This window comes from Sodiomyces alkalinus (assembly GCF_003711515.1).
Source record: "Sodiomyces alkalinus F11 unplaced genomic scaffold SODALscaffold_8, whole genome shotgun sequence".
Taxonomy (NCBI): Eukaryota; Fungi; Ascomycota; class Sordariomycetes; order Glomerellales; family Plectosphaerellaceae; genus Sodiomyces; species Sodiomyces alkalinus.
This window is the reverse complement of record NW_021167086.1, coordinates 486,836-502,061: the sequence shown is the minus strand read 5'-3', so window position 1 is coordinate 502,061 and position 15,226 is coordinate 486,836. Positions and strand designations below refer to the sequence as shown.

The 15,226-nt window shown below is 57.6% G+C and overlaps 4 protein-coding genes across 4 annotated transcripts; 2 read left to right on the top strand and 2 right to left on the bottom strand.

Annotated features, from left to right (window-relative positions):
* Positions 1-113: 113 nt before the first annotated feature.
* Positions 114-1,132, top strand: SODALDRAFT_314444 (GINS complex, Sld5 component; the record flags this gene model as incomplete). Its single annotated transcript, XM_028609261.1, has 3 exons — positions 114-404; positions 485-665; positions 773-1,132. Exons 1-3 carry the CDS (start codon positions 280-282, stop codon positions 1,130-1,132), a joined length of 666 nt encoding a protein of 221 aa, XP_028464634.1. The 5' UTR covers positions 114-279.
* A 291-nt stretch (positions 1,133-1,423) lies between these two features.
* SODALDRAFT_335032 (hypothetical protein) lies at positions 1,424-5,533 on the bottom strand. Its single transcript, XM_028612367.1, has one exon. It carries the CDS (start codon positions 5,346-5,348, stop codon positions 1,887-1,889), a length of 3,462 nt encoding a protein of 1,153 aa, XP_028464633.1. The 5' UTR covers positions 5,349-5,533; the 3' UTR covers positions 1,424-1,886.
* A 1,654-nt stretch (positions 5,534-7,187) lies between these two features.
* SODALDRAFT_208037 (hypothetical protein) lies at positions 7,188-8,179 on the top strand. The gene has a single exon (XM_028607253.1). The coding sequence runs from the start codon at positions 7,289-7,291 to the stop codon at positions 8,009-8,011; it is 723 nt and encodes a 240-aa protein (XP_028464632.1). The 5' UTR covers positions 7,188-7,288; the 3' UTR covers positions 8,012-8,179.
* A 220-nt stretch (positions 8,180-8,399) lies between these two features.
* On the bottom strand, positions 8,400-13,975 carry SODALDRAFT_345501 (hypothetical protein; the record flags this gene model as incomplete). The annotated part of the gene is made up of 7 exons (XM_028613208.1): positions 8,400-10,397; positions 10,428-10,477; positions 11,160-12,101; positions 12,199-12,525; positions 12,650-13,368; positions 13,490-13,794; positions 13,933-13,975. 7 exons carry the CDS (start codon positions 13,973-13,975, stop codon positions 8,542-8,544), a joined length of 4,242 nt encoding a protein of 1,413 aa, XP_028464631.1. The 3' UTR covers positions 8,400-8,541.
* Between the last annotated feature and the right edge of the window lie 1,251 nt (positions 13,976-15,226).

The window sequence follows — 15,226 nt, the reverse complement described above, 5'->3', positions numbered from 1 at the left end:
ATACTACTAACATGACCCATACTAACATACGCACCCAGCTTGTCCCTTGAACCCCCTCCAACGAACCCCACTCTATTCGAGGTATTCGAGGTGGTACAACACCATAACCATTCAAGCATAGACTCCAAGCTCATCCATCATCATACACCTCACTCGAGCACCTGGATATTTTGCTGTGGTGGTTTCGTTGTATTCCTGCATTTTGCTCTCCGCACATAATGATTTGACAAATTCTTCTTCTTCTTTCTCTCCTTTCTTGCCCCCTTTTCCCCTCTCCTAATGGACATCGACGACATCCTCCGCGAGGTCGACCCGGTCTCATACTCGATCCCCTCCGAGACACGCGACTTGCAGGCCTTGACGCGTGCCTGGGTAGCGGAGAGGTCGGCCCCGGAACTGCTAGAGTATGTGGCATTGTCCTCGTTCTTCCTCTCTTTGTCTCCTTTGCTCCCGCGTACCTGACGTTTTCTTCGCCCGCCCGTAGATGGCCCGCCGACGGCATATTCGAGCGCGTCAACGAGCGCATCAAAAAGCAGATCGAGAAGATTGAAGACATGACGGGCGACATGGACCCCAAGACCAATTTCGCCCTCATCGTCATCCAAACCGAGCTGGAGCGTTTCAAGTTTCTCGTGCGGAGCTACCTGCGCGCCCGTATCGCCAAGGTAGGCCCAGACAGACATGAGATGAGGATCCATCGCAACAGCTCTCCTCTACGACCCTCCGAGGGGGGGGGATAATTCGCTCACAAAGGCGGGAAACCCCCAAACAGATAGACAAACACACGCTCCACTACCTCTCCAACCCGACCCTCCGCGCCCGCCTCTCCCCCACCGAGCTGGCCTACGCGACGCGCCACCAGGCCCTGCTGCACAACCACTACCTCTCGTCCTTCCTGTCGTCGTTCCCGCCGCAGCTGCAGAACCTCAATGACACGGCGGGGAACATCAGCATGATCGACTCCCCCGACTTGGACACGGCCGTGTTCATCCGCCTGCTCCGAGATGCACTCGTTGAGGGCCGGGGGACCGACTCGGATGGCGCTATCGATGGGAAGGCGGGGGATATACTCATCCTTCGGTGGTCGAGCGCCAAGTCTCTGGTTGAGAGTGGCGGTGCCGAGCTTGCGTGAAGCGGAAGAACACACCATACGTGACTTTACCGAAGAGACAGACCTCTTATTCGCACCCGCATGCGCTGCGCTCCAGATTCAGGGTGCACATGTTACTTGCAGGTACGAACGAGGGTCAGAGCTATGTTTGCGTTTGGAGACCATTCCAGGAGGTCATCAACATCCAAAACGATCATAACACATTTAATAGACGGGAAGCCTAAGACGGGCTCAACTAAATTCATTACAGACACATTCCACATCCAATACACAATTGGGTAGAGCTTTGAGAATCCAATATCTTTCAATTTTGTGTTGTTATTGTTCTTATAATGTGCAGGTTGTATATCTGTTTCTTCTTGGTATATCTGTATGTTTGTAGGTATGCGCATGGGCTATGTTAATGCCCACGCCTTGCTCCTAAATATGAATATCCGCCCTCTCTTTGCGCGTTCTCGCAGTTGTAGACGGGGTTGTATGTCTCGTCTCTTTCCCTCTAAGACGCGAGTTTCGCAACAAGACCTCATAAACTATAAACTCGACCAAAACTCCCAAAACCATCTCTTTGTACCCAGTCCAAAGCGTAATCCCATTGTTTTCCCGTTGGAAGCCGAAAAATGCTCGCAATGTTTTTGTATACGCAAACCCCTTACACCAGCCCTTTGAAATCACCACATCCCAAGCACCAAGCCAAGAAAGTTCAAAAGAAAGAAAAGAAGAAAAAAAAAACCAGAAAAAAAAAACATAAGGAATGAGGACAGCAAAATCTGACCGGTTAGTTCGACCAGATTGCGGCCCCGAGCATACTCCCCGATCGAGATCGGACCTCGCTCCCACTCCCGCTACGAGCCCTCCGTCTCGCGTCCGCCACGATGCCCTCAGCCGACATCACCCTCGGACGCGATGGCCGCACCACCTCGGCAGGGGAAGGCGTGGCCACCTTCTCCTGTCCGTACCCCAGCAGGAGTCGCGCGGGACCAGTTCGCTCTCGCTTCCTTTCCCCTTCCGACTTGGACTCGCGCACCACACCGACATCTGCATCGGCCGGCGAGGACGACGTCTGCCGCTGGTGGCGGAGGTAGTCCCACTGCTTATAGGCGCAGTAGCTCTGCAGGCGGAGGGGTGAGTCCGGGTGTTGCAGGAGACCGAAGAGGCCCGCCGTCGGGACGGAGAATTCGCGTTTGTGATGAACATGGGGGGCGCCGCGGTCGCGACGGGTTCGGATGGGTAAGGGTAGTTTCAGGCCGCCGACGTCCGAAGGCGAATGCTTGACTGGGAGGCATATCGGTATCGAAAAAAGGAAAGGGTTGTCGTGAGAATTCACCCGTTTGCGGGCGGGCCTGGATGGCGTCTCGGGAAGGTGCGTGTCAAATTCGCCGTCTCCTGATATGAATGGAGACAAGGACTGGGACCGCCATGTCCTTGACATGGCGGGAAAAGTGCCAACGATCCTGGTTGGCGGCTGTGACCCGGGCTGAACGGGGGTAAGGGATTGCGAAGGGGATGTGTCGCTGCTTTCCGAGCCAATGGTCATGGCTGGCGTCTTGGGCTGGGGGGTTTCATCGGCCGGAGGATCATCAAAAGGAGCCACGGCCCTTCTGCTTTGAGGACCGTCCGTTTCAGAGTCGACACCTTCGGGTAGTCGTTGATCTGGCTCAGCCTCCTCCGGTTCGATGGGGTGTGATTCGGCCGCCTCGGGTGTGACGGGGTCTGGCTCGACCCGTTTCGTTTCAGGCGTCTCAACTTCGGCCTCCGGTTCGATAGCCTCCGGCTCGACAGCCTCTACGTCGGCCTTTTCTGGCTCGACAATGCCTGGCTCAAGTTGTGTTGGCTCGACCTCTTCCAGTGCAACCTGTTCCGACAGAATCTGCTCCGGCTCTTGCTCGACAGTCTTTGGTTCAGTCTTTGGTTCAGTCTTTGGTTCGACGGTCCCGAGCTCGACAATCTCAGGCTCGACAGACTCTGTCTCGGTCTGCTCTAAGCTGACCTCCCCCACTTCGACAGCCACTTCGACAGTCTCCAACTCGAGAACTCCCAGCCTGACCGTCGTTGGCCCGACACAACCGTCGCTGCCGTCATCGATCGCACCAAGGCAACCCTCCACGCAGCCTGCCAACTCTGGAGCGGCCACAGGCGCCGATTCTTCCTCGACAACGACGCCGGAATCCCGGGCGCTCGCATGGCAAGACGCCGAGACATCCCTCGCCATCTCTTCGCACTCAAGCGGCTCGCAGGTGAATTCCAGCCATCCCTCCAAAGAACCAGCATCGAGAAGAACCTCCTCCTCCTCCTCCTCCTGTCCGGCGTGGGGATCAGGGACGACATTCGCTTCAAGAGGGATGGCCATCGAAGCAGGCGTACTGGGACGAGAATCGCGGCCGAGTAGGCTAAACCGTCTCGGCTCCTTGAGGGGCTTGACGACTGGTTCCACGGCCGACTCGGCTCCGAAAGAGTCCGCCCTTGCGTGGTGGTGGTGGCGGTGGTCGTCGAGATCCTTCCGGATGACGAAATGGTCCAGCGTGCGATAAGGAGAAGGCGTGAAGACGAGGCTTTCCATGGGCGTGTCGATGTCGTGGTCGCACAAGCTGGGGGTGGCGGGGCGGGTTGAGGGCGTTGCGGACTCGCCGCCGTTGTCCGTCATGGTGAATGAGATGGCGGCGTAGCTCGAGCGGCGAGGTGGCGTGGTCGTCGCCGATACGTCTTCGCCTGGTGAGTGGGCGAGGGGAGCTTGAACCGGCTGGGAAAGGATTTCCGGCGAGACGGGAGAAGGTCGATCGACGAGTCGTAGGTTGGGTGGTAGCGACTCGCCAGAGTCGGCAAGAGAACCGGTGTCGCGGATGACCATGGCTACGTCCGATTGCATGCGATCTTTCAGCATGGACAGAAGGGTGTCCTTTTCGCTCTGGGGGTCCTCCACGGTCTGCCTCCGGAATGAGCGAGCAACCAAAGTCTTATCCACGACAATATGGCCGCGCTTGACGGCCGTTAGAGTCAAAGTGACGTTTCTCCCGCGAGAAACGTCGCCAATTCCTGACTGCAGTCGATCTAAGACGGCCTGAATGGTGCGCCTCGAGTAGCAGGTGGACGAGTCGACAGACAGAGAGAAAGGGTCCTTGGTTTCCCAGCCAGTCCCGGACAGTTGGCGGACAATGATGCGCAGGTCGTCATAGCGACCAAGTGCGTCGTCAGCATGGTCTCGGAGACGTAAGATGCATTTCTCAAGGTCGTCGGTGAATTCCTGACAGTCGAGGCCCTCCGGGTGGCGGAAGAGGGCCAATTTGGTAGTGGTGGAGCGGTGCAGGTGAGAAACATCGGCGCCAAGGTGGTTCTGTATCCGGAAGGCGACATTGAGTGAGCGCTCGTCCAGGTGGCCGCAGGCATCCCCGTCCAGTATGGGATCGCAGGAAGAACGGTGGTCCTGATCCAGCGTCTTCTTCCGCAGGTCGAGGGCATTCTGAATGGCTTGCGACAAATTCCAGGATAGCTCCTCGGCCAGGGCAAGTGTCAGGGGTGTGCTCTGGCGACTCCTGACGGCGATGCGCTTCTCCCAAAATGGATCAGGGCGAGACTTGCATTGGCTGTTGAAGGTGAAAGTGACTTCGTAGCCAGGTACGCGTTCGTAGTCCTGCTTGGCCACCACGAAGCGCGCAAGGGGGACGGAGAGCATGGTGGGGTCGGGCTCGAACGAGGCTGGCTCCAGGGCGTGCCATTTAAAGTTTTGGTCGTGGCGTTTGAGAAAGGAACCGATGATGCGGTCAGTAGCCTCAGCAACGTCCGAGGCCGACTGGCTGTCCAGGAAGAGTCTTTGGTAGGAACGATATGATCGGGCCGACCAAAGGCTACCAGCGCGACGAATGGTGAAGGTCATCTCGAAACGAAGGGTCTTTTCACCGGACCTGTTATCGAGAGCGGTCGAGTCTCTACGAGTGATGAGCTCGGTGCAGCCATGGTCGAGGCGGCGCAGCAGAGTCTGGCAAAAGTGGTCGGTAGGGTCGAAGAAGGGTGAAGTATCGTAGGTGTTCTCGTGGACATGATCCAAGGGGGCGTTGAATTTGACGGTAGCTCGGATGGACAAGGGGGCGGGTCTGGGTGGCGGTCGCGACGGCGGGATGCTGTCCCTGGAGCGGGAAGAGAAGGAGGATGAAGAAGACGGCCGCTTGTTGACCAAAAGGAACCTTCTCTGAGATTTCGGTCTCACCGGCGGTGGCGCGGCGGCAGTAGAATCTTGAGACGCCATCATGACGGGTGTGGCGTCTCTTTTTGATGGGTCCCAGACTCTCTCTTCGTCTCTGGTCTAAACGACCATGCGGGAGTGGTAGGGACGAAGGAGGAGGGAGAGGGAGGAGAGGAGGGAGATTCAAGAGTTTGGTTAGGATGGTTGGCGGAAGAGTTGACAGGCTGACGGGCAAGTTAAGAGGTCCCCCCGCCCCGGGGAAAGTAAAGAGGCTGGACAGATGGAGGGGAGCGAAGAGCAAGTCACAGCCCAAGGCGGGACGACGACTGGATCGGAGAGGAGAGGGAGAGAAAGCGGTGGATTTGAGAGGAGAAGAAGCGTGGGCTAATGCAGGTGCGGAGCCTGCATGAAGTCACCGCCTATATTTTCCGAACAAGGCATGCAAGATATTGATCACGAAGAAACAAGAGGGAGAGGAGGGGAGGGGAGAGGAGAGACAAAGAGAGGGCGAGATGGTAAAATGGTCACGGAGGGCAGTTTAAGATGAGAAAGAAAAAAGAAAAGAAAAGAAAAAAAGAGAAGAAGAAAAAAGAAAAAAAAATTGACGAGCATGGGAGCTAGGGCGTTCGTGACATGTGGGAAACGCGGTCTTGGATTCCATACATGTCGTGGGTCTCTGGTCGTGTGTCGTGTATTCTCGCGTGTCGCAGGGATTTTTTTTGTTTTTTAATAGATTTCAATACCAGCCGTCTTCTCTGGGCTACCAAGGGAGTGGAGAGGAGACAGGGGCCTTGGATATGACGATGGGCTCAAAGGGTGGCCCGCCCGACACCCAAAGCATTGGCGAGCTTTGAAAACATTGTGCGACTCTCTTTTGTGCTGTGGTGTGGAAACAGAGTGGAAACATGTGGGCTGTTCCATGTCCAGACTCGACTTACACGTAGAGGAGGGCGAGGAGGCTGGGGATTGTCCCAGCTTGACCTGTCTCGGGATGATGCCCGAAAAGGCAAGATGGCTAGCATCCAAGTAGCTGGGCAACCACGACGGGACGGGAATCGACGCAGTGATGCTGCAATCTGCAGGCGGTCTCGGACAACGCAGACAACTCAGTCCAGCGGGTCGCTGATGGGGCTGAATAGATAGTGATAGTTCGGCGCTTGCCAGGCGCCGAGTTGAGTTTCGGGGCCCGTTTTACCTCTCGAGAGGGGGCGCTCGTCGGGTCTATCCGTATTGTAGCTGGTTCCCTGGTAGGTTATTTGGTTAGTCAGGTTTGGTTTGGTAGCAAGGCGGTCGATGCGGTCGATGCGGTCGATGCGGTTGATGTGTTTTGTTTTTGTGGCAAGATTTTGAGTCGCTTCGACTGATGAATGATCCCATGCCCTAGAAGGCTAGAACGAGGCGAGAGCACCACGTGATGGCCGGTACAGTACGTCTTCGTATCTTTGTATTTCATAAGGTAATGTGTACTGTGTACCTATGAAGTACAGTTCCATGGTTTTCGAGGCACTGTACCCTGACAGCAGAGTTTCTAACCCACCACCCATCATCCCCTCGGTGTCGCAGGATGGTTTGGTTCTCTGATGTTATTTACTATTACCGGACTTGCAAGATTTCAGGAGGCCACTTTGGCGTGCACGCCACAGCCACGGCCAAAGCCACATCTTCGTTCCTTTCTCTCTACCACCTCCACGACGCCTTTATACGCGTTTACTTACATAGCTTACACCAACCCCAACCCCGCCAAGTAAGAACAAGAGCCGAAAGTCAGCAACCCCAGCGCTACGATACGAGAGAGGTATAGACTTGATCACTCGTGACGTCAGCATAGCAATGGGCCATGGGCCTCGACACTATGGATACATGTATAATCAGTACTCCCCGGCCCCTCACGGCACTCCCGGGCTTGTTAGCGACACGGCCATCATCTGCCCCTCCGTGCGTGCCTGGAATCAGGGGTAACATAAGTCCAAGGCCTCGCCAAGTATCGGGCGGATCCCATCGGCATGAAGGACAACGGAAACGCTTCGGGGGAAGCTCATACGTATGCCCCTAAGAACGACGAGTATAAAGATGCCGTCGCAACACAACCCATCTCCAGGGCCCCCGGCATCAACCGAACGACTCCCCTTCATTCAACTCTGCTCGTCCTCAGGCAGGCCAGTCCGTCTGACAAGGAAGGCAGGAGGCATTCACCTTCCCCACCCCCCTCCAGCCTCCTTTTCGACCCCAGGGACGACAACGGAACAAAGAGTCAGGACAACGGAGCAAAGACACGGGACAACGCGACAAAGACCAACGTGGACGAAACAGAAGACGATGAGAATGGCTGGGAACAGCTAATTGCCAGTGGCGAGTCGGACTCTTCCATGTTCGCCTTGGATAGCCACCACGACGAAGAAGAAGAAGAGGGAGGCAGAGACGTGAAAACCCACAGAGACAAACGAGGCGACAGCGCACCGGGCCAACTCGGCATCGAGCCGCCAAGGGAGGAGGTGTCCTCTCCTGCCTGTTCAAGGGCGGCGACCTCACCTTCCGTGGTGTCGGTCCCGAACGACAACAGCCTCTCCCCGGCGTGCCGTCCCCAGACTCGTAACCAGCGTCTCCTCGCCCTATGCAATGCCTACTTTGGCGAAGGGTCACTCAGCGACTGGCAGCGCCTCATGGCCGATCTGGGGTTTGAACGTGATTTTACGAGCAAGAACCAGTGCCGCAAGGTAAGTGAATAAACATAAACATAAACCTATCAACGAGGCGCAGGAAGTGCCGCGATAACCTTCTTTTCTTATCTTTGTTCTTTGCGCACAACAGGCCCTACGGACCGTCTGGATCAACATCCCCCAGTTCCTCGAAGCAGGGAGCAGGCCCTCGGACGTCGTCCACTTTTCCAGCGAACGTAGCCTTGCACGCTATACACACCTTACCGGCAGCAGCTTCCCCAAGAAGAACATCCCAGCAGGGAGCCCGTTGAGGAAGCTCCTTGCCCATGTGGGGCGGCATTCTTTTCGGTTGCCGACCAGTGAAGCGGGACGAGGGGCGATAGAACAGGGGGCCCAGGTGGAAGCTCTAACAGACGGTAAGGAAGAGAGGGAGGAAGGCGACGTCAGACACGAGGGAAAGGGTCCGAAATGAAGTTGATGTGATGTAAAGATTTTGGTAGTTTGTCGTCCAGTATCCTTTTCTACCTGGGTGCTCCGAGGCCGCTGGCCGCCTCACCCTAATAATACCACAGTATAATTTCAGTTGACTTCTCTCTCTTTCAACTCCGTATGTCCCACAACCGCACCTTGCCCGCATCGTTCCCCACCGCCAGCAAGTCGCTCCCCCTCCCGAAAGCGACGCTGGTGATGCGTCCCAGCGGCGTGTTCTCCGTCGGCCAATTGCGGTACACGGTGCAGCTAGGCAGGTGAACCAACCGCAGCGCGTCCTTCTTCTCCCGGCTCCCAAACGCCATCAGCTGCCCGTCGGGGGAGAAAGCGAGGACAGTGATGGGCGTCACTAGCTGCTCAAACCGCCGTGCCGGCTCCGGGGTCGCCTTGATCGTCACCTCCTCCACGCCACCGGCGCCAGCCTTGCCTCCCACTTTCTTATTGCCGCTGCCTGCCACGAACAGCTCGTTCCGGTCGTAAATGTTGGTGACGCCGCTGTTGGACCCGACCGCCACCCAGCGATCATCCCCCAGCACGCCCGGGCCCTGATGCCCGCCCAGCGCGATGACAATCCCGCCCACACAGCCCTCGTCACGCCAGACGCCCAGGAACCTGCGCTCCGCCATACTATACTCGCCCACCGACCCATCCCGTCCCAGGATCGAAAGGCCCTCGCCCGTGCTCCACCACGCGAAATCCGCCACGCCGTGCCGACTATCCAGCCTCGCAGCGGCAACCCACTGCCTCGACGCCACGCTGACGATATTGACCAAACCGCCGCCCTTCCGCGTCGACGCCACGATGCCCATGTAGCGCCCGCAGGGGCTGAGGCGGAAGTGCTCCATCGACTTGTGTTCCGCGCGGTGGCCGCCCTGGATGCGCGTCGTCTTCTCCACGACGCCCGACTGCAGGTGCCAGCTGTGGAAGTAGCGGCGCCGCCCCGCGAAGAAGACCTGCTCGCCGGCGGGGTACAGGAACTCGGCGCGCCGGACGTCGATCAGCTTGGCCTGCACGGACGTCAGCAGCGGGTTCGGCGTCGGGTGCGCCGTCGGGTTGATGTGGTGCAGGAGCAGCACCGACGACACGCTCGACGAGAGCAGCACGGGGTACGAGGGGTGGAACGAGAGGTTGTTCACCGCCGCCTTGTGCGTGTCGGCCAAGGGTCGCGTGCGCTGGATGTCGAGGACCTCCGGTCGGAGCTTCCTCTTCTGCCCCGCACCCGCACCCGCCGTGCCTGCTAGTTTGGCGACGTCCCGCATGAACCGGTCCAGGGGCGCCGCTTCCATGTCCAGGTCTTCGCCGTCTTCGTCTTCGCCTTCGTCTTCTTCCGCCGAGCTCGCCGAGCCATCCGACCCTGTGGCTGACGACCTCCGTCTCCGCTTCGCCGGACGTCCCTCGGCGGCCTTGGCCCACGCCGGCAACGGGTGGAGGGTGAGGTACTGCCTCCGTAACCTCCTCGCGTACTCGGCTCCGCTGACGACGTCTTCGCTCTCGGCGATGCGCAGTTTCCGCAGCTGCGACACGCCGGCCAGCGACACGGTCAACCTCTCGTCGTCGCTGTCCTCCCAGGCCGGCGCGTCGCCGTCGACTCGGCCCGCCTCGTCTTGTGCTTTCGCCTGCGCGGCCTGTTCGCCGGGGGCGGTGGGGGCAGCGGTGTCGAGAAAGAAGAGGTCGGTGTCGGGCACGTCCTCGAGGCCCGGTTCTTCGGGTTCGGCAAGTTGTAGCTGGCGCCTTTTCTCCAGGAGTTCCAAGTCGCTGAGAGGATCGTGGTTGAATAGTTGGTCGCGGAAGGTGCGTCTATCTCCTAGGACGAGGCGCTCGAGTTCCTCCTCTTCGGCATCCTTGGCTGTGACGGTTTTGTTTGGTTGATGGTTGGTGAGAATTTCTGGTTCTGACTCGTCTTCCGAAGAATTGACCTCCTCTTCCACAGAGGACTCGTCAGAGAAGCCCTCAAAGTCTTGTTGATCTGCCATTGTGGGTGGAATGTTTGTGTTACGGGTGGGAAGACCGATCAAAGTTGGTTGTGAACTTGCCCCATTTTCCGAACTTTTTTTTCTTTCTTTTTTCTTTTGGTCCTTCCATCCCACAGTGCACCAGGCTGAGCTTGAGGACTAGCCCATTGGCTGCCAAATCAAGTCACATCTAGGTGACCAATCGAAACCTGACATACCTGCAAGGCTGAGAGATGCTCCATTTATCTGTTGGCCACGGTGGTCTGTGCTCTCTAATCATGAATTCCCCTGGGTACGTACCTGGACGTACTCATCCACTCATCATCACCACCAACACTGACTGCCCGAAGGTGCTACTCTTGTAAATTGTATGTTCTTGTGTCGACACGATGACTTGAATCGGTGATTTATTCAAGGTACAGTGTCTGTGAAGATTCCATAGCCCTCCGTCGGCCTCATTTCTCGCCAACAGCGACGACAACCTGGCCTTCACCAGACACTCCAAAGCTTCGGATGCACCTCAGACACCTCGATTCCCTTCTTAACTATCTACGTTCTTGTATTAAATTATAAAATTACATTGGCCATAAACTACAGCGGACGGCTAGCCTTGGATGCGGCTGGGCTCCATACTTCACATTGCACCTTCACCCATGGATGCAGCTCGCTGCCGTGATCAATATCCTGTATCCTAAGCAGTGGGTCTAAGCCAAAGCAGCAGATTCGCGACCATCCCTCAGGACGCTTTTACGGCTTCCCTCAACTGGCTCTCTAACCTCCCCAGATCAGGGCTCACAGACTCGTGACTCTTGAGCGTAAGCACGGCACCCTTCTGGGCAACGTCAATCAGCTTCTCAACCCTCCCCCCCTTCGCCAGCCCGGCAACAAGAACCCCGAGGAACGTGTCGCCTACACCATTCACCGACACAATGTCCTCGACGTTCTCCACCGGCGGGAACATCCTCATGTATATGCCGCCCACATGAGGATGATCGTTCAGCGACCGGGTCAGAATCCACTCCTCCTCCCGCGCGTCCCGCAACCGGGGGTCGTCGCGCCCCAGGACCGTCGTCAGCAGGCACCCCCTGGACCCCAGCTTGGCGACAATGGTCGGGACGTAAGGGAGCAACTGGACGCACTGGACCGGGACCCCCGCATCCGTGATCTCCGCCGACGCCGTGATCCGCAGGAACCTGTCCCGGGCGCCCAGCAGCCCGAACGCGTCCACGACCTCCCACCAGCGCGGCGTGTCGAAGAAGCCGTTCTCCTTGGCCGCCGCCCACATGGCCGCCAGCTCGTGGTGGTTGGGCGACGCCAGGTCGACCGCAGGGCAGGCCGGGAACACGCCGGTGCCGTCCAGGTGTTCCCGCGCGAACAGGCCGACGGATTTGGCGGTCGAGACGGGTTCGAAGGCGACGCTGCAGTTGTGGGCGCGGCCGGCGGAGACCCAGGCCCGGATGTCGCGCGGGTTCCAGTTGCCGTCGACGACGAGCCACTTGGGCTTCGTGCCGGCGACGGCCGACTTCCAGTAGTCGGGGAAGGAGTGGTTGGTGAAGATGCCCATGTCGGCCATGGCGAGCACGAGGTTCTTGTCGGCGTCGTTGATGGCTACGTATTGCGCCGTGCGGGCTGACGCGTGGTAGTCATGGCCCAGTGTCCTGATGTACGTTGTATCAAGTCCAGAGGCTTGTAGGGAATTCACGACGGTTGACCCTGCACTTTTGTCCCAGTGAGTTGAGTTGCCATGAGTGATGCCAAGACTGTAGGTAGGTAGATAAAGAACTAGAAGAAAAAAAGAAAAAAAAATGAACTCACGTATCGTCACCAATCAAGGAACAGAGACGGACCCGGCTGTCCTGGCTGACCCTGTGAGCAGCAAGGGCGACGTTATGTCCCACTCCACCAACCGTCTGGGAGATGGCAGCAGGGTTAGACGTCTCGAGCTGAGGCGCTTTGCCCTTGGCCTTGGAATGGGCCAAAGGGTGGTAGTCACAGCTCAGGTCAACGGCTACGGATCCGGCCACTAGGATATCGGCCTTGGCTGGTTCCGAGAGTGATGTTGATGGTTGTGTCACTGGTGTCTTTTCGCGCCCAAAGACAATGAAATGAGTCTTCGGCTGTTCTTCTTCTTGCTGCTGTTGTCTATCTACGGCGTCAGACGGCGGTGCTAACGTTTCATATGCAAAAAAAAAAAAAAAAAAAAAAAAAAGAAAAATATGGTTTCGTCACCAGAAAAGAAAATTCCTCTCTCCTCTTTTCCACTTACGCCGACGCTGGGCCCGCCGGCTCCTCCCCGGCAAGCAGGCGAGACAGCTCCACGGCGACCCGGGTAGCCCGCTCCACGTTCGACCTCACCAGGACCTTGTTGGCCAAGGTGCTCCGCTCGCCCGTCATATCGCGGATGACCTGCAGGACGTACGGCGTGTTCGCCGCGCCGGTGAACCCCTTCTCGGCCGCCTCGCGCACGGCCGTCTCGATGATGGCATCCATCTCGGCCCGCGGGATGGCGTGCTCCTCCGGGATGGGGTTGGCAAAGAGCATGCCCGACTCGATGCCGAGCGTCTCCTGGGCGAGGATCATGGCCGCGGCGTCGCGCTCGCTCTCGACCACGGCGGGGCTCTTGACGCCGCTGTACCGGGCCCAGAAGGCCGGGAACTCGACCGCGGCGGCGCCGGAGCCGGAGCCGGAGCCGGGTTGGTTCTGGTTCTGGCTCTGGTCGGCGAAGGTGGCGACGAGGGCGCCCTGGGTCTCGAGGTACTCCAGGGTGCGGGGGATGTCGAGGAAGCCCTTGCACCCGGCGCTGATCACGGCTACGCGCGTGCGGCCGAGCTCGGTCAGGTCGGCGGAGATGTCCATGGAGTTTTCGCCGTCGCGGTGCACGCCGCCCAAGCCGCCGGTGCCGAAGACGCGGATGCCGGCGAGACGAGCGAGAAGCATCGTGCCCGCGATGGTGGTGCCTCCATGGAGCTTGCGGTTTACAAAACCCTGACCGATAGGATGAGTGATGAACTGGGTGGGGCAATGGGGCAGACCTGATTACGATACGGCACGAGTTTCCCCCGAATGAAAAAAAATATGGAGGGGAGGGGGGTTTTCATGTGCTTACCAGACCAGCAAGGTAGGCAATATCACGCCTCGAAGCCTTCTTCGCAGTACCAGACTCGACCATGCGGGCGACCTCGTCCGACGTCAAACCCACCGTGGGGCGACCATCCAAGATGCCGCAGACGGCGGGGACGGCACCGCCCTGGCGGACAATCTCCTCCAGGCCGAGGTCGTTGCCGAGGGCCCCATGCGTGTAGATGGTGGACTCGAGGGCAACGACGGGCTTGTTCGTGGCAACGGCATCCGCAACTTCATCTGAGATTTTGAGGAAATCCTTCAAGCTAGGAGGGGGGGCGCGGTGGGCGGCTGTGGTGGACAGGGTGCGGGTCGCGACGACATGGCCGGATCTGTGACGGGAACGCCGGTTCGCGGGGGGACTGTGACGAGAAGATGATCGGCAGGCGCTCCAGGTGAGTTGAATGGGACAAGAATTGAGGATATGACGACGGAGGAGTCGGGTGGAGGATGAGAGGCGTGATGCCTCCATCTTGAGCTGATGCGTCGCGGATTAGCTCCACCCACCAGCCGAACGAAGAGAACAACGAGAAATTGGTTTATAATAGCTGTTGGAGTATGTTATGTCGTGTCAACTGAGTTAAACGCGGCTATATTTGTACGGGTGATACTTGTGATTGTGAGGGGCAAGGATGAAGGTTGAGGTTGAGGTTGAGGTTGAGGACCTCTCGTGGCACCTTGTCTGCCGGAGGGCGCAGACCATGTGTGGGTGGCTGGTGTGGAGCTGTGGAGTTGTGGCGTAAGGTACTTCATATGTCACGGTCACCTCGATCAACGTCGGGTACTCGTTCGTACCCAGTACGGAGTAGAAAGCTCCAGTCTCAATAGAGGACCGTCCTTAACAACGAAGGGTTTATTGTTATTGGCATGGTCAAGTCCTGAATCGATCTTACACTTTATATGAAATGAAGAACGAACCCTTGATTCGAGACAAGATTAGGTATCTTCGTGAGGCCATACCATACCTACCTTAGGTGATCAAGGCGGTTGCATGGTCCTTCTGGACCCCACTATCCGGAACGGCTGCCGACAAACCGACCCGAGGACCCGGTCCGTCTCCGTTACAATGCTTTTGTCGCGACATAGGGTACAAGCTTCTCATTCTTTTTCATCCCGTGTCTACTTTGGCAAAGAAAACGCCTCGTGGGGTAATATAAGAAGACCAGGCGACGGTGAGATTGCAAGTCGTCCACGCCGGCAGCGCAGGTCTGGGGAGGAACGGATGCTCTGTCTCCTTTATGAACAGCATCGTCAAACGCTGCGACGGGTTCCAACCCCTTCCAGAGCCAAGAGCCGCCTTTTAACCTGAAACTTGCTTCGCGTCAAACCGCACCCACAAGCACCTTGCCCCCTTGCCCCCTTGGCAACTTCTAAACTCGCTTTTGATCTGTAGCTAGCTAGCATTGACATGCTTCGGCAACAAGAATCCCCGTCTCAAGTGTTCTTTGCATCCGGATTCTGTCGTCACACGGGTCCTCTCTCCTTTACTCTGGCCGATATTCTGATCCCTTTTGTTCTGCATTAGGTATCATACCTTCAATTGAGATTCCGTAACAACCACAGCTTACCTCTTTTCGTTTACTTTTGCTCATCTTCTTCCTCTCGTTAGTTTCGCAACTGTTGGCTCCGCGATAGCTCATTTCCCAAGGACCAAGGACGCCGCCGCAATATATTCCATCTCCACCTCCTCCCCCCATCCCTAATATATCTATCCCCTGTTAGC